The sequence below is a fragment of the Asterias amurensis genome, chromosome 14 (assembly GCF_032118995.1).
Source record: "Asterias amurensis chromosome 14, ASM3211899v1".
In the NCBI taxonomy this organism is placed as follows: domain Eukaryota; kingdom Metazoa; phylum Echinodermata; class Asteroidea; order Forcipulatida; family Asteriidae; genus Asterias; species Asterias amurensis.
In genome coordinates this window covers 896,139-915,519 of record NC_092661.1, presented here as the reverse complement: position 1 = coordinate 915,519, position 19,381 = coordinate 896,139, and the positions used below count along the sequence as shown (strand labels likewise).

The 19,381-nt window shown below is 38.2% G+C and overlaps 1 protein-coding gene across 2 annotated transcripts in view; it reads left to right on the top strand.

Annotated features, from left to right (window-relative positions):
- LOC139947011 (uncharacterized) overlaps nucleotides 1–19,381 on the top strand; it is a 67,778-nt gene that overhangs the window by 15,160 nt on the left and 33,237 nt on the right. For both annotated transcript variants that reach the window (XM_071944825.1, XM_071944824.1), the window contains exon 2: nucleotides 13,961–14,251. In XM_071944825.1, coding sequence (XP_071800926.1) covers nucleotides 13,961–14,251 — 291 coding nt within the window. The remainder of the gene's footprint in view (nucleotides 1–13,960; nucleotides 14,252–19,381) is intronic.

The window sequence follows — 19,381 nt, the reverse complement described above, 5'->3', positions numbered from 1 at the left end:
GTCAGTTAAAGTCTAACCCGACTAGTCATGATGGTCTTGTGTTCTTCAGGTGAATAATATCAATCTTTACTCTGCTAGGCCCCCTATAGACTGTGCAAGTCTCGCATGAGCGAAAACGAGAACTTAATTCGAAAAAAAGTATATTTTTGTACAAAACCAAATTGTATTGAAATTGTTATTTGTTAAAAAATTCTTAAAGATTATTATTTTTTAACGTACTTTTTGTATAATTATTCTTTTAATTCGTGTACATAATAATTGTTTTGTTTAAATTAACGTAAATATTATACATTTATCGGGACGAGGATCGCTGTTCGACATCGACCTGGATGGTTTTTCTAATAAACCCCGTTTGTGAATCACGTCCAATTGGTGCGATCATCACATAGGTTCAGCGATAATGGGAACGTCAATTGGGTAATATTCTTAATTGTTTAGAGTAAACCGGAAACTGGAGGTCAAGTTTTTTTCTTTAGTTTTCTTCGTTAATTTGTGGAATTGATTTTACTTTTCTGTTTTTAATCACTTATTTTTACATTCCCAAGAACATATTCACTTTTTAGAGTCATAACTTATGTTAAACTAAAATTATTGACAGAACAAAATCTCCCCAACGTAAAACTCCATTAGGTTGGGACCACAATGGTCCCGGAAGTTCAATTTCTCGCGAGACTTGCACAGTCTATTAACTGAAACAAACAAAGCTGACTTTGCGTCTGATAAAATATCTTGGTTTGGGTATCGAAGTACATACTATTGTTTGGCAAATGAGACTGTTGACTCGAATGGGTGTACAAAACATTTAAACAAACCTGTTAAACTGACTGTAATGTTTTTTCTCCTTTAATTCTGGTCTTCTAAACAACATCCGGCTCTGTAGAAAAGTTTAAAGCTAACAAAGACTTGTAGATTTTCTTCAATTTTTTTTATAAGGAGTTCTGATATACTGGGGTTGAACTGTCAGACCATAAACTGATTTTTTGTTAAAAATACATAAAAATGTGAAACAGTAAAATTTTAGAAAAACATTTGATAATGTTATGCTCTGAAGCTGTACCACGCTGTACCACAAGAGACGGCAATACATTTCCCCCTCCAGATTACATAAATCGGCCCACTCTATTTTGATGCTTATAATTGCTGGCACATGTAGATTTTTAAAACTTGCCAATGTTTATTGCTTGGCCGCATACTTGCATCATGTCCAGTATGAGACAGACATAAACTGTGCAACTATACTAAAAGAGGCACTGCAAACAGGTGTGTACAGGTTCTACTGTATCGCCATGGTTAGGCCAAGTAAAAAAATATACTTGTTTATCGTGCGGGTTTTTGCAGAAAGGGGAGGACGCATTTGTGTTTGTTCTTTCTGTTAAAGGTAGCCGCCAAGCATTTTAACTCAAACTGGCCACAGCTCTTCAGTTTAAAGTCACCACTTACACTTACTTTATGTAGACTACAAGTTCTTAAAAGATTAGTAATTTTAATGAGAAACACACAGAAAATGTGTCTTCAAAAAGAAAAAGAAAAAAACTGAAAAAAAAAAAAGGATGTGGCCTCAAAAAAGGATGAGGGAGGGTATGATCAACTGGTACTATAATTTGTTTGGCCCTATAGCTACATGTAGGCTAGTCATTACTCACCTGTTTATCACCCTACCCTCACGTGATTATTGTAATTAGTGACTTATCAATTAGCTCATTAAATACAGCTCTCTTGCGGGCAAACCTGGGATGATCTGGATGATTGTGTTAAGGCTAATTTATGCAAACAAAAAAAAGCGTGTACATTGTACATGTCTAAACATGTTTACTGTACACAAAAACATACTGTACTGTACGTAGGCTGAAATACCAGCACATAATGTAAGTTTGCTAATATTGTAAACCATTTTATGATCAAACTTAATAGGATTTTCTCTGAAAACTAAGGATTTCTTTTTGGACTGACCTTTCTGTGAAATAAAACTCTTACTCGGACACAGGCCTTGTGTTTAAAAGTTTTTCTCTAGAAGACGATCAGAGCATACTGATCGAAACGTCGAGTTGAAACCAGCGGTTGGTTTCAGAACCACCCAGCGGTTGGTTTCAGAACCACCCTAACTCATTAGAGATAGTCATACATGGTGGTACCGCAAACCTTTTCATATCGTATTCCACCATGCAAAGTTTCAGAAGTTTTTAGTTTTAAAGTAGAGCACTAGGCTTATACTGTGCTAGTAAAACTGTCAGCTTTTTACCAGTGATCACGTAGGCCGAGGTCATTTGTGTGTATTTTAGGACCCTAAGGTTTAATGTTCAAATTTTATTGATTGGTTTATTGAATAAATTGATCTAAATTTTCTGCACCCAATAATACATGACACACAATGTAAGCACAGTCCTTCACTTTAATTTCCTTGAAACATTGTGGGGAATTCATTTGTTTACTTGATGGAGTTCATTTCTAGCCATCTGCTACTCAGTTTGTTTTCGCTTTGTTGTCTGGAACTGACGACCACTGTTCCCCTTGTGAAGCTAAAGTCTAGAGTGGACTCAACTTTCAGAGGACATTGCAGGTCAAAGTACACGTTGACTCAGCTCAGTTGTTGTCCGTATCGTAAACATGAAAATTATGCTGTTCAAATAGTTGTACAAATTGATGATTAATATGGCAAGAAAAGGGTACTTTCCATGTTGAGTTGAGGACGGTTGTACAGGCTGTAATTATTGGGTGTATTGTCTTGAGTGTCAAATTAGAATGATTAATGAATTTGGACATTCATGGAAAAGCAAACGGAGAAAGCTAAATTAGAAGGGGAAAAAGTTCCTTGGAGTGAAGTCAAAAATTAATTCAATGCAAAAGTTATGGTTTGCCATCTGGTTAGATTTGGATACATGTAGGGCCTATAATTGTTGTTGAATTTCTTTGATGACAAGATGAAAAAGGCCCTCAGAGGTAACAAGGAAATGTACTGTGCAGGTTTACACATGTGCTACTTTGTGGGGTGTTTTTTAGGTGTACTGTACTCGTGGGGTGTTTTGACATTGTGGGGTGCACGATACAATGTTTTTAAAACTGAAAATTTTATGTCAGAAAATTGTTTCTGGTTGTTGTTGCCAAAGCAAACCCCAGGCACTATGCCAAGACAATGAATATTGTATGTTGATTGTACCCAAAGTGTGAATGCACAGTCGCAATTTATAAATTTGAAGAACAAATAAATAAATTCAGTTTTGTAAACGTTGCCGTTTGTTTACAGGTGTGCCAAACCAATTGGTCAAACAATGTTTACAGTGTACTTTTTCAATCATAATTCTTTAATTACACATGTTACATGTATACCAAACTAATTATTCCATCCTTGAGTTTAGAAACGCAAAACAACCACAATGCTTAATTATACATGGCTTAAAATCTATGGGGATAGGACAACCTTGGGTTGGTACATATACATGTACTAGTGTACATGTAACTTATTATAATGAGTTTTATTCAAATTACACGTACTGTTGTTGTAGACAAGTACATAAATAATGTATGCAGAGTTCGCCTTTAACCTTGTCAGTGACAGGCCACCAGGACCAGCCTGTCATATGTCACATGTCCCTCAGCTTTTTCACAAGTGCATAATTAAAAAATATTTAATGGGGCATTGTTTTAGGGATGCTTTTCTACACTGAACTTGCTAGCAGAACCACTTGCTAAAAGTGTGACTTTTTGTTTACAATGCCATGATTGCGTTGTCCTTTAATGTTGTTGAGGGAGCCCGACAGAACCCTTGTTTTCATTCGATGAGCAACTCGTCAAGAGCGTTGGAAAAGTTTATTTTAAAGCCCCCCCCTCTACCACATCTGTGACTGTGAAGCAATAAGATTTGTTGTTTTATGCATACAATGTTGGGAGACACCAAGTGAGATACTAGTCTTTGACAATTACCAAAGGTGTCCAGCCATCGATTTCACCAAGCTCTTCCTGCATCTTTGTGAATTATTATTATTATTATTATTATTTTTATTATTATTAACTTAGGATTCATCTTGGGACTTATTAATTTCCGTATCCATACGTTAGGACACATTGAACCCATCCTAAGTTAGGACGAGTTACTCGACTCCTAACTCGAGATAGGATTAATCGTAGCGTTTCGTGAAATCGGCTGCAATGCCATTATTTACCATATATAGTGCCCCACTGTAACTGAAAGGCTACGGTTGATTAACATTCATGTACTGTACATATTGACAATCATAATTCACTTAGTAGACAATCCAGTAAGCCTGCATAGTGTGAGAAGCTAATTAATGCTCTAGACATGTTGTCTGACGACACATGACGCAGGTATACAATCACAAGGTAGTGTATGACTGGAGGCAGCTAGCATGGCTAGGGTGCTTACTGCACACCTCGTAATGATCAATACTGATGAACTGGTTGGCGTTTTGGGCTGCCGAATGCTTAAACAGTTCTCCAAGCACATTGTTAGAACTTGCTAGTGTTACAATAAATTTTGAGTAAAAATAATGGTTAGGGTCTATAATTGGTAAAATAAAAAAATCTGGGCACAATTTGGTATCCCATTTTTTGTATTTTGTACATTATGTGCTGTATCCAGTACATTAGGGCCTATTGTACATGTGGGTTGATGTATGTGAGTACAGGCAAACATATGCATGCAGTCTACTCTAGAATTGATGCATTCTGCTGTGATCAGGGCCCAATTTCATGGATCTGCTTACCATAGAATTCTGCGCTTACGGAACCCTTGTAGCACACAATACTATGATCTGTAAGCGCCGAAATCCGCGGTAAGCAGAGCCATGAATTTGGGCCCTGATATATGTGCATGTAGGTCTCGATGGTGTTTTGTTCTGCTCGATGAAGCAATGATGTACACGATGTACAGACCTGCTTTTAATTGGCAACAAAACACAGAGTTCCAGAAATGTGAACCAGATCAGTGAGCAAACACATCAACATGGGAAATTGATAAATTAAAGAAAGCCTGTCGTAATGTTAGACACTCCTCCAATGCAATGAGAGCAAGTTTCCCCTGTCCTGATTATTTGACGCCCTCCGCTTGTGTATAATTATCTTTCCAATGTGTAAGACATTTCACTACGGGAAATAACAGCTGAGAATGGTTAGGGAGGGGAGTCTTGTTACTCCTGTTCTATAAAGAAATCATTGAGCGCCTCAAAACACTGTTTTGTTTGATAGGCCTGATAATTGGAGGCAACAAAGGCGATTGCCTCCATGCCCCCTGGTCATTGCCTTAGTGCCCTGGAAATGCGCCGGACAATAATAATAATAATAATAACAAAGTCTTAAATAGCGCACGTATCTACCAAACAAGGTACTCAAGGTGCTGAGTATATACAAACTTTCAGAAAGATAGGTCATTGCAGTGATGAATTTTGAGACCAAAATAGTTAAAACCTTATAATGGTTTACAAGGTGCCACGGCGCATACAGCAGCCACAGCCAGGAACACCGGGGCGAACCCCTTCTCTTTTCGATAAGTGCACTGGGTTCTTTTACATGCATTACACAACACATGGGACCAACGGCTTTACGTCCCATCCGAATTTCAGAAAGATAGGTCATTGCAGTGATGAATTTTGAGACCAAATTAGTTAAAACCTTATAGTGGTTTACAAGGTGCCACGGCACATACAGCAGCCACAGCCAGGAACACCGGGGTGAACCCCTTCTCTTTTCGATAAGTGCACTGGGTTCTTTTACATGCATTACACAACACATGGGACCAACGGCTTTACGTCCCATCCGAAGTAGCAACTTACATTTTCCTTGTCGGGTGCTACTTACCAAGGATGAAATGCCTTGGTGCCCCTGCCTGTTCAAAATGAAGCATACACGCCTGCGATGATTGATTCACAAAAACCTTTGTCTGGCTTTGTATTCACTGTCTTGTTTTGTGATTTGGGGTTCAACAAAGAAAAATTGACTAGAGCGGCAAGCGCCATATTCATCCAGAGGTCCCAAGTTCAAATTCTGTTTTAGTATTTTTTTCTTAAAAACTTATATAATTATATTTTTTAAACGTGTTTCTATTGTGGAATCAAAGACGAAACCACAACAAAGACGAGACAATGATGACCCAATCTTGTAGCAAAAGTTGATTTCTTGTCACACCTTCTTCTGAAAAAATAACATCACCCCTACAAGAATAGTAGTACAGTCCATGTTCTCAGCAATTCAATGTTCTAAAGAAGCGATCACAGTCAAATTCAATGTAATTGCTATCAGTATAATTTAACGGTCAACACCGGTGCACGCAAGATGACTTTGATCTACATTAGGATTTCATAGCAGGGGACCAGGGACCTTGAATGTCATGACATCATCGTTATTAAATTTCAGCTATTGTTTGTCTGGGCATTGTCTTTTATTATTCGCTGCCGTGGTAACAGGTTTTGATGCTTTTAACGCCAGCTCACTGCACAGGAATTGACCATAAACCCTTCAGATTGAATTTGCATAATTGCAGGACAAATTTGTGAAACCGTTTAGTTCTAAACCTGATGTTGGACTATTTGTTGATGTAGTGAAGGATGCTTTTAAAAGGTGGAAAAGACCCTTTAGGGGAAAATAGTCATTGGAACGTTTTTGCACTTAAACCTTGAATTTGATATTTTCTGCATTCTGCTCTTTGTGAATTATGGATGTTTCTTTATGGCTAATATACTTTTTTTGATATCACATTTTTTATTAGTTGAAGGAGATCTGAATTATTGAGACTTTTTTGGTGGAAATTTCAATAACATTAAACAAATTTATTTTACTAAATGAATGTTTTGTTTAGTTATTTTTTATTTTTTTTTGCTTTCATGAAATACATGTTATCTCAGCATAGCTAGGCTATGCACAATGTGCATCAGGGCTATGTTTCTTTCTTTGTACTATAGGAGCTATTTTGTCCAATCTCTTGGTTAAGGTTTTTATTTTTATTTAAATAAAATCGTAGAAAGTAAAGAATTGAAAAATATCCCTCACTCATTAGAAGTGGAATAGTAAAAGCTAAATGGTATCTGTTCACATGTTTTGTTTATAAATCTTTCTATCACTTGTAACAATTTTCCTGTTTCATAATGAGCTGTTAGAACGGTTGTTTCAAAATTTGGACTAAGATTGTTTCCCATCTAAATAATTTACACATTCCAGTTGCTAGACAGGATTTTCTAGGGCTGTCTGACTGGTTTCCAAACATGGTCTTCTCAATTGTAAACATGCGCACACTAAATAAAGGCAGGTTTGTCCATGTGTCATGTACACATACCTGGGGTGGATTTTACAAAGAGTTAAGACTACATAATGAGTCTTACGTATCTCGAGTTAGGACAAGTTACTCGTCCTAGAGTTACATTTGGATGAGTTATCGTTATGTCCTCATGTAGGACTAGCCTTAAGTTTTTTAATATCTCCTAGGACTAGTCCTAAGCTACATGTATTACTAGTCCTAACTTCCTGTGAAATTTACCTCTGGATACAGCAATATCAATATTACACATTATTGTCCTACTTTTTAAAACCTGATTTCCGATTTCTTTACACCCTCATAAAAATCTGCAAAATTTTGATTGAATTGCCAGAAAAGTCTGTAGAAGCCTACGTCATTTGTCATCAGCGCTTTTACTCAACTTAAAAGTTTCTCTGTTTTTCCCCAAAGTCCAAATATCAGTTCTGATTACGTTTTACTGTGTATACTGTGTAAACATAGTCACCAACAAAATATGGGTTTTTCCTTTTGTGTTGGCACTTGTGGAGTCCTTAGTGTAAATTTATTTATGTATAATGTTTATTTGTGTGTACATGTGGTACACATGTATTCAAGAAAACAAAACACTAATAAAAACAATCCGAGCGTTGATGCAGAATATTCTATACAAGTCTTGCCCACAATAACCTCTGGACCATGATGTGTACAAATGCGCTATGCACCTGTATGTAATTGATTGAATTTGTACAGTATGTAATAAATTTCTGCATAATTACAGTTAAGTACATGTACAACGTGTAGGCCTGCACACAGTATGCACAAAAACTGTACACGTGTAGTGTACATTTTTAGTCATATTAAGGGTGGCCTTAACCATCTTTGAAAATTGTCCCTTTATTGGGTATCTTTTCATTAAAATAATGTTAATCCATGCATTTCCAAACTTACAATGTGTGTCCATGAGATCCATTGTCTTACAAACAATAGTCCTAGAGGCTTGCCAAGATTTCACCTCTCCCTTCACAGTGAAACTCCGCCATCTGCTGATAATTTCTGCTTAGCTATTGATTTGGCACAGATTCAAACTTGGAACGACCTTGTACGTGTTTGTCACGTGCGTGTGCCGCGACGTGTGCGCCGTTGCGAAAACAGACCCGAGCCTTTGCTTAGTCTTCACACTTCAGCGGTAATTTTTTTGTATGAGGTCGTTTGTCGGGAGTATTGGTCGGCGTTTTGGATCTAAGGTTCAGCTTTGTGTACCCGGAGATCGGCAACAGTTACCCGATTAATATTGGAATGGATTGTGCTGTTTTTACTGCGGGAAAGCATGTTGTGGAAAATTGGACAGCGACAGCAATCTCGCCGTCTGAGTACAAGTGATATTTTGGCAGACAAGGTGGGATAGTGTTCTGTTATTTATCACTCTCCTTTGGCGCTAACAGACATCCAATACGTGTAGTGATAATGATTTATAGTTGGAAATCCTCTAAGCTTGCTTCGTGTTTAATCAGCTTTCGTGTTTAATCAGCTTGTTAAATATTAAAGCTTAGATTTGTTCATATTAATTTTAAACTAAAAAACAAATAAATAAATAATGCAAACTTCTTACGTAATGTACAGGTAAAGGTACGTATTACAGGTAAATCTCCACACACACGACTTGGACCCAATTTAGGAGAACTGCTTTTTTTAAAGCAGAAAGTACTGCTTAAAGGCACTGTCCACTATTGGTAATTAGTGTACTCAAAATAATTGTAAGCATACAAAACTTGATATCATAAAATATTGCGAGAAACGGCTGCCGCTGATAGAATGTGGTTTCTGAGAAAGAAGTAATTTGTCACTCAAATATTTAAAATTTCAGGTCTCAAGCCGTTTATTGCCATCTGAAAGCACACAATTTTGTGCGAGGTATTTTTTCTTTCATTTAAATTCTCTTGCAACTTTGATGACCAGTTCAGTCCAATTTTTCACAGATTGTTATTTTATGCATGAGCTGTTGGGATACATGTTCACCAAGTGAGAATTCTGGTCTTTGATAATAACCAAAGGTGTCCGGTGCCTTTAAAACAATTTCAGCTTTTAAAGCAAAATGTTGGCAGCTTCGCCTTAGTCACTGAATCCACATTATACCATTATCAATCCCTCATATTGATTTACTCGCCATCATGGAGGTAGAAATACTCTACACCATGCAGTAGGTCTTTCAAGCTCAAACTCACTGTGTATTTGATACTCTTGATTATGTTGATATAAGTCTGACAGAAATGTATTTTAAAACTCCAAAGAACTTCCAACAAAAACTGGGTTAATTTATCAAGTGAACCATGGTCTAGTCTTTTCTTGTCAAACTACCCTTTAAGCAGGCAACATAATGCAAAGTCAGGCGATGTGTGCGGGGCATGCATAATGTCTTCGACCATGGTTTTGAGTCACTCACTGCAGTGGGTCTATTATCTGAAAGACGACGAAGGAAACCGTGCCCTCCTCTACTCTCGGCAGCAGGCAGGAGGGAATGAATATCGTATGGGTGTAGAGGGAAAGGGTGACAGTTCCTAGTGGTGTTTGGGTTTGGTGGACGTGGACGGACCTGTGTGTGCATTTATCAATGGTGAGGGTAGACCCTACATCTGCAAACTGCTGAAGTAGGACTGCCGAACGTTCCTGTTGGATTAAACTGAGCATTGTTGTGAGTGTGCGTGAATTGCTTGTAACACATGGGACCATGTACATGTACATGTATGGCTTTACATTAAGTCCTATCTGAAGGATGAAGCAGTAATGATTAAGTGTACCTGCGTACTTTAAGGACACATGTGACAAGACTGGGATTTGAACCCACACTCTGCCGGTCGGAATACATGTACATCAGATCTTGAGTCCAATGCGCAAGACGGCTCGGCCACAACAAAACGTACGAATCAACCTCCATGATTCATTATTGAGAAGAAACTGTACAATGATGCAATATTAGTATTATAAGGGATAATTAATATATTTTGTAAAAGGTTGTGGTTTGGAATCCCACCAGGGTAATGCATCTATAGGCATGAAAGCCACGATTGTTTTTGCTTCAGCCTCAACTACACATGTACAGTGTGTGGTGTGCATGTATGTAAGCACTGAGTACCGATGATGCTCTGGCATGTCTGATGTACATGTATAGACATTAATTTTGATGCGGCCATGTTGATTTTCTCCTGTTTCTTTCCTTGGAAAAATAGTCTGGTTCCTTTTTTGTACACTGAATATTAGCTTCCATTAGTGTTACTGGATACAGGGAACATGACCAAGATGACAGCAGCATGATGGTCTGTTATGCAGGCTTTTTATGATACACGCACTGTTGTTATCACATGGGTATACTGTAGTCTGCATTAAATGCAATGGGGTGTACTGTTACCATTGGAACACCTGATCAGTTCAATTTGACATCTCTTTGATTTCATTCTATTGTCAGATTGTTTATTTGAGGACTTTTGTAGACCCCCCATCACATTACAGTACAACGCATATTGTTCACTCTGCCAGGGTTATTCTCGCTGTCAAAGACAAACTGTTATTTTTAGCATTTTTTGACACAGTTTTGTGCGCAACTTTTAAACTTTTTGCTATTGTGGTTTCATCAGGGCTTTTTGTTTGAAAATACTGGGGGTGGTTGAGTTATACAGTACTTTTGTACTTAGCAAAATTTCCTGGGGAGTTTTAAACCCACCACGAGCCCACGCTCATTTCACACTTACTACAATATTTCTTGGAAGAACGGACATCGACTACAATGTCCTTTTCACACTACATTCTATTCGACTAGCCCTTTCGCACACATCAGTGAGACTGCTGTACCCCTGATCTTCACGATGTACCCCTAATCTACATGATGTACCCTGGCAACCAAGCACATCCTGGGGAATAGCCAGCCCTACTCTGGAGTGGGTATTAAAGCCGTAAAACCCTTTGTAAGTTTTCTCGAAAAGTGCAATCGGAACCCAGTGGAATAGGAACTTACTAAGTGACATTCACAGGACAGCTATTTAACTGGGTTCCCTCGCTTCATTTAAGCATGGTTGTATGTAACAATGTTTGACAAGATTTTGCAAGAGAACTTGTACAGTAGAACAAAATTGTTGTCCTTTTACACATGGAGCATTTTGTAAAATTTTATAAACATGCTACAATTTAGCAAGGGACGCTTGCTAAATTACTCTCGTGTGAAAGGGCTCTATGGGACAGTGTGAAAGTGCTCCTGGGTAACCATCTGCAGTAAAAAAAAAATACAGTGTGAAACTTAGGAATATCACAAACACTGTATTAACCATGCAGGGGTAATCTTTCTTAATACATCTAATGCTACTAGTCTGGAGTTTTTCAGGGTAAGCAGTTCATCTTCAAGTGTGAAAAGATCAACCAATTCTTTAAGAATTCCATCTTAGTGAGAAAGTGGCTTACATACTTAAAAATGAATCATGAAGAACCAAGTCGAAAAAAGCCGTCCTTGTTGATCTTACATTTATAGGCTACAAAAGTTTTCCAGTATAGTTACAGGCCTGTATGCTTCGTTTTTGAAAGGGCAAGGGCACCAAGGCGTTTTCTCTTTGGCAAAGGGCACCCTATGAGGAAATTGTAAATTTCTACTGGAGCATTTCAAGGGCACCAAGGCAATGGCAAGGGGCAACGGAGGCAATCGCCTCCGTTGCCTCCGTGAAGTATCAGGCCTGTAGTTACATTGTACATGTAGTGCTTGACGTTTTTAAACCAGAGTCTTTCTCAATGGCATTTCTCTTAAGCCTTTGAGAAAGACTCTGCTAGGGTATAAATACGTGTTACTGGTTTTTGCATTGTAGATGGTTGGTCAGCAGTTTGCAATCAGCTCAATCTATTTGTTCAAGTTGTTCAGTGTTGACTTTTATTTGTAGAGATAAAAGAAAATGACACTAAATTGACCTTCAAATCGAATATAAAAGTTGTACCGTTTTCTTTAATTCTGTCTTTCAAGCGTCTGTTGGAATTTGCATCTTGCTCCACATTGAGGTGAAGATTACATCACCAATGTAGGGCAAGGTCATGCCATTGTACGTCTTACTTAAATCCCAAGAAGCCAATCTTGTGCCTGGATGCTTCCTCAAGTCTTAGAAGATAAATAGAATCAGACAAAATGCCAAGGACTTTTGCTGCCCCTGGAGCAACGCTTGAGAGGAATTAGTGTGCTAGTATTGACAGTTTGTTCAACACTTGTTGTCCATTTACAGTATTGGATTATCATTCTGATAATAACAAATAATAGTTAGGAATGTTGAGATGGTTAAAGACATTGGACACTGTTGGTAATTGTCAAAGACCAGTCTTCTCACTTTATTGTATCTCAACATAAAATAACAAACCTGTGGAAAATTGAGCTCAATTGGATGTTGAACTTGCGAGATAATAATAAAACAAAAAACACCCATATCACACTAAGTTGTGTGCTTTCAGATGCTTGATTTCGAGACCTCAAAATCTAATTCTGAGGTCTCGAAATCAAATTCGTGAAAAATTCCTTCTATTCTTTCTCAAAAACTACGTTACTTCAGAGGGAGCCGTTTCTCACAATGTTTTATACTACCAACAGCTCCCCATTTCTTGTAACCATGTAAAGTTTTATGCTAATAATTATTTTAAGTAATTACCAATAGTGTCCACTGCCTTTGTGTTCCATAATGTAACCAACAGTCCATTATTCCAACATGCTGTAATTTCTAGGAACCATTAGTCTGATTTTACGTTATTCTGAACGCTGTCAGACAAATGAGTCAACGAATTAGTAAACAATAAGAGATGATTGGGCTGTCAGACTATGGGCTGTCGGAATAGCTAAACAGCCCCAATTTACTTAACATTTTATTTCCACTTAAAATTTATGCATACCATTGCTAATGAAGGTGACCTTTAAAATAAAACAAAATTGAGTGGAATTTTTACCAAATTCAACATTTTTTCTTATAGTGCTCAGTACATGTATGTCTGCCTGCAAGGAGGCGGAGCTATTTTTTTTCTTAGTTTAAGTATTGACCTATTTGCAATATGCAGCAAATCAAACCTGAATAGAATGCTTAATTAACCTGAATAGAATGCTATAAATGGTTCTGGGATTTTTTATTAACAATTCTTTTTCTTTTTCTCACTCTTTCCTCCTCTTTCCTCCTCGCCTTACCTTCCCTTACAATGATCTCCATACAACCCTGCTACATTTAACATTTCTTTCCTCTCATCCTTGTTCCGCACTCGCTCTCTGCTGTGTCTTCTACACCTTTATCACCATGGCAACGCATCATCTTCAATCTCTCAAATGCTCTTTGTGTGAATATTCTTTGTGTTTCTTTCTGTCGGTTTCTATCCTCTGTTCATTTATCATTGCATCAATCTGAACTGAATATTCTACATGTCTTCGTTTGTGTCTTTTTCTCTCCTTGATTTGTTTACAATTCTTTTTCTTTGTTGATAATGTGTTTCATCTATTTCATTTTCTGTATCATCCATTCGTCATAACTATACAATGTACATCTGTATCTATCCAACTCTAACCATTCATATTTGTGTGACCTCTCACATCATGCATTTCCTCCATCATGTCTTCTTAAATCATCTTGCATCCTTTCTTTACTCCATGTCCAACTTGTTCTCCACTGTGCAATCCATCCTCCTTAACACATTCTACGCCATCTCTTCATTCGGCTTCCATCTATACCCAACCCTTCTCTTAAACAGAAAACGCAACCACTCTAGCTAACACCGCTCCAGCGCCAAACGCTAACAACCAAGAACCATTGAATTCATTTGAGGAGCCAGGTGCGACGCCTGAAACCTCCTCCCAGCCGGAGGTTCTAAAACCTACCCAAGACAAGGAGACTCCACTGGTTGGATCTGAACCACCCGATACACCCTTGGTCGTTGTGACTGGAGAAGGGAATGGTAGTACCTCTGGTGGTACGGACACTTTGACGGGATCAGAACCATCTGAAGGAAGTTGTGACATCTCTAAACATGCAAACTCTAAAGGTGAATGCTCCATCTTTCTTGTTTTGTAGTGTGTAAGAAAGCATGCTCTGTTTCTTAATTTTGTTTTACATACGTAGTACAATGTAAATGTATCCCAGTGAATAATTTTGAATAATTTCAACCATGTGTTATACACAATGCTCTCATAAGATGTATCACAAACATACACAAAACCACATGGCGTCACAACATGTACATGTACATGTAGCAGCTGTGTTCAAGACCACAGTCTGTGTGTCACCATCATCTTTTAACACACCCATTTATTTTTATATTTTTGTCGGCTGTATTTGCACACAACTCGATAAGTAAACTACAAATGTTTCGCTCTTGTAAATAAATACTTTCAATCTTGCGCTCATTTGACTATCTATATAAATAGTCTGGGGCTCAAACAAAATCCACCCACATCTGTTGTCCCAGTACAGCAAATGCATTTTTGAATATTTTTGAATAAAATTAACATTTCATAAACTGACAGTGTTTCTGATAGGTCTGATACAGTTAGAGTACTTCACGGGGGCAACAAAGGCAATTGCCTCCGTGCCCCCTGGTCATTGCCTTAGTGCCCTTGAAATGTTCAAGTAGAAATTTTCAATTTCTTCATAATGCCCTTGCCCTTTAAAAAAATAACCATGTAGGCTCGGACCTCTATCACTACTCTGCTGTAATCTTTGTCAGGTTCCCTGAATGCCAAGTTGCAAAAATAGTTCAAGTTCTCATCACACCAAAGGGTGTCAGACTATTTTCCCTTCAAGCCTCGGTTTGGTATTGAGTTGTACAATACTTAGTACATATCTAGCCCTGTGTATTGTTGGCGGTCTCCCTTTTTGTCAGGAGCGTTGCTAGACAGGTCACCGTTTGTTACTGGAATTTTATATTAATGGCAATTAGTTTTCAGATGTCGGGGGACTTTAAATTAATGTAGCGTAAACCTGTCTTGCCACAAAAACCTCAATCTATGCATGTAAGTTATCAAGTGCAGGCTGGAAACACCTGTCCACAGAAGATTTACAATTACATTAAAATAAAGAAGTTTAAATTAATAATTTGTTCTTCATGGAGCTTAAAGCCATTATACACTTTCGGCACAGAAAAAAACCCCAAAAAACTCACAGATTTACAAATAGTTTGCATGGTTTGCAGAAGGTAATGGTGAAAGACTTTTCTCGAAATATTATTCCAAGAAATGCTTTACTTTTCGAGAAAACATTATAACAATTATAAATTCTCGTTGACGAGAATTACAGATTTATTTTAAACACATGTAATGACACGGCGAAACGTGCGGAAACTAGGGTGGGTTTTCCCGTTATTTCCTCCCGACTCCCATGACCGATTGAGCCTAAATTTTCACAGGTTTATTATTTTATATATATAAGTTGTGATACATGAAGTGTGGGCCTTGGACATCACTGTTTACCGAAAGTGTATAATGGCTTTAAAGATGACAATGAGGATGTAAATCTTTGAAATTGGCATTATACTGAAATTGAGTTTCTAAATGATAAAAATTCCCTCAGGAGATTTTTTTTAAATATTAATTTGTTTGTCTTTAAAGCCATTGGACCCTTTCGGTACAGAAAAAAAAAAAAAGTTGACAGATTTACAAATAATTTACAGGGTTTACAGAAGGTAATGGTGAAAGACTTCTCTTGAAATATTATTCCATGAAATGCTTTACTTTTCGAGAAAACATTATAACAATTATAAATTCTCGTTGACGAGAATTACAGATTTATTTTAAACACATGTAATGACACGGCGAAACGTGTGGAAACTAGGGTGGGTTTTCCCCGTTATTTTCTCTCGACTCCCATGACCGATTGAGCCTAAATTTTCACAGGTTTAGTATTTTATATATATAAGTTGTGATACACGAAGTGTGGGCCTTGGACATCACTGTTTACCGAAAGTGTATAATGGCTTTAAAGAGGATGAGGATGTAAATCTTTGAAACTGGCATTATACTGAAATTGAGTTTCTAAATGATAAAAATTCCCTCAGGAGATTTTTTTTAAATATTAATTTGTTTGTCTTTGTTCTGATGTGTCACCCATGATATGCAATCCAGGGACTTTATTTCAATGTTTTGATATTTGCATCCAGGGTTGTCTTTTGTTTGTCAGTACCATCTGGGGATCTCTATTTGTTTTATTGTCTTTTTTTTCTCCAGTAGATTTTAAACGGTCGGTATACCTTTAGTAATGACTTTAGAAACCAATGGCAATACAAACTTGCTCGGTAAGAAATACAATAGCATTGGATAAATGATTTTTTATAAACTTTTCGTTTTGGAAGACTGCGGTTGTGGAAATAGATAAAACTGTTTATCCCTACAAATTTGAAATTGAGAAGTGTTAATGGCTTTAAACATTTCTCAGATTTTCTATTCTAATTTCAGAAATTCTTCCTGCTTGGACAAAACCGCTCCAGATTTTCTGCATTAGGACCCTACCATTCTAGGGGTATACTTTGATAATGACCCTAAAAATTTGATATTTTTAATTTCTAATGAAGAACAGTAATGGTGGTAAGCATCATCCAATATGATTCCGCTTAAAATGGACCCCATTTATAAAAATAAAAAAAATAATATTCAGACGAGCTCCTCATAATATATTTCTGATTTTCTGTCTCATTACCTCCATTAGAAGGGCCCCTGGATGGTTGATAAATTTTTAGTCTGTATTTTACCTACTTTATTATATTTTAAAGGGTGTAATTAAAATGCAGAATTTTACACCTCAATGGTGGTTATTAGTTAACAGTCTAGACAGACGCCAGCATGTAATTTATACAGGGCGCAATTTCATAGTTCTGCTCACGGCCACAAAATGAAAAGTCTGTAGGCTTACTTTTTACATTTCAATTTCATGGTAGCAATAACCTTAAAGAAAACCTTAAATACCGATGGCGTGTTGTGGCCTAGTGGTCTACCATGTAATTCCCCAGTAACCCAAGCTCTGGTGTTCCAACGAGCAGAGTGTGCATGGTCATGATGGCAGTAATAACCTTACAGGTAACCTTAAATTGGGTGTGTTTTGGCGGAGTGGTCTACCGTGTAGTTCCCCAGTAACCCAAGCTCTGGTGTTCCAACGAGCAGAGTGTGCATGGTCATGATGGCAGTAATAACCTTACAGGTAACCTTAAATTGGGTGTGTTTTGGCGGAGTGGTCTACCGTGTAGTTCCCCAGTAACCCAAGCTCTGGTGTTCCAACGAGCAGAGTGTGCATGGTCATGATGGCAGTAATAACCTTACATGTAACCTTAAATTGGGTGTGTTTTGGCGGAGTGGTCTACCGTGTAGTTCCCCAGTAACCCAAGCTCTGGTGTTCCAAGGAGCAGAGTGTGCATGGTCATGATGGCAGTAATAACCTTACAGGTAACCTTAAATTGGGTGTGTTTTGGCGGAGTGGTCTACCGTGTAGTTGCCTAGTAACCCAAGCTCTGGTGTTCCAACGAGCAGAGTGTGCATGGTCATGATGGCAGTAATAACCTTACATGTAACCTTAAATTGGGTGTGTTTTGGCGGAGTGGTCTACCGTGTAGTTCCCCAGTAACCCAAGCTCTGGTGTTCCAAGGAGCAGAGTGTGCATGGTCATGATGGCAGTAATAACCTTACAGGTAACCTTAAATTGGGTGTGTTTTGGCGGAGTGGTCTACCGTGTAGTTCCCTAGGAGTAGCCCAAGCTCTGATGCTCCAAGCAGCAGAGTGTGGCTTTGATACAAGGTCATGACACTTAAGCCCTTGATCAAGGCACTTTGGCTCTATATTGCCTTGTAAACAGTTAGGAAGGTAGTGCATTCTGTACTACCAGCCAGAAGTACATGTAGGTGGCAACATGCCCCTGGTGGCAGTAGCCCTCTCATAGTGCATTCTGCTGTACCAGCCAGGCTCCTAGTGGATGATACCCTTGCCTTATAAATACATCCTTACGGAATGGAAGTGGTGGCCATGTTTCAGCCCCAGGAGTACATGTAGGTCAGTAGGTGGCAACATGCCCCTGTTGGCAGTAGCTCTCTCATAGTGCATTCTGCTGTACGAACCAGGCTCCTAGTGGATGATACCCTTGCCTTATAAAATACATCCTTACGGAATTGAAGGGGTGGCCATGTTTCAGCCCCAGGAGTACATGTAGGTGGCAACATGCCCCTGTTGGCAGTAGCCCTCTCATAGTGCATTCTGCTGTACCAACCAGGCTCCTAGTGGATGATACCCTTGCTTTATAAAATACATCCTTACGGAATGCATTCTGCTAGTGCATTCTGCTGTACCAACCAGGCTCCTAGTGGATGAAACCCTTGCCTACACTGTACATGTACATCCTGAAGGACTGTGTAAAGGGGGTAGCCCAGTTTCAGCCCTATGAGTAGGTGGCAACTTGAGCGTGGTGACAGTTGATTTTGTTTCAAATTAGTTTAAAAGTGTAGCCCTCACCTTAAACTTGAAAGGTTTGGAGTTCATTGATGACCTTGTGCTTAGCCTTGGTGCCCCTTCAGAGAAACATTTACCAGAGGGAAAAACATAGTTATGACCAGGTTGTTGTTGGCTGTCCACTGTTAATGGACCAAGCTGTGGTCCATTAACACTCACAGAGACCAGCCACCAGCCAAGGTCATTATCATGCAGTGACCATGTCATTCATGCAGTGAAGACCAGGTTCGCACACTGTTATTCCCATTACCTTTGTGGAAAAGAACAGTAACAGTTATCAAAACTTGTTATTTTTCTGTCTCTGGTAATGTTTTTAATCGATTCATGTCAAACATCCTTATGATAAGGTCAATGTTTGCATGACATCTACGATCTAGTCTCTTACAACATGTAGGCTAGTAGGCTACAGTTTACCTGTTAGTGTTATCGGGTAACCTAGACCCAATGTTAACCTTTGCATTATTATTAACCCTGTAGCTGTTGGTACCCCTGTACACGTAGCTGTACAGTCTCATTTAACCATGATTTAACCATCTGTTTGCAAATGCTGATAATTATATGAACCTCACAACACTTGGTTCATGCATGGAGGTTCATGTCTATGGTATTCCTATCTACACATATGGTCAAATTTCAATTCTTTGGCTAAAATTCTGTAAGACTTTGCACAGGGCTTTTTGCTCAAAATTCTG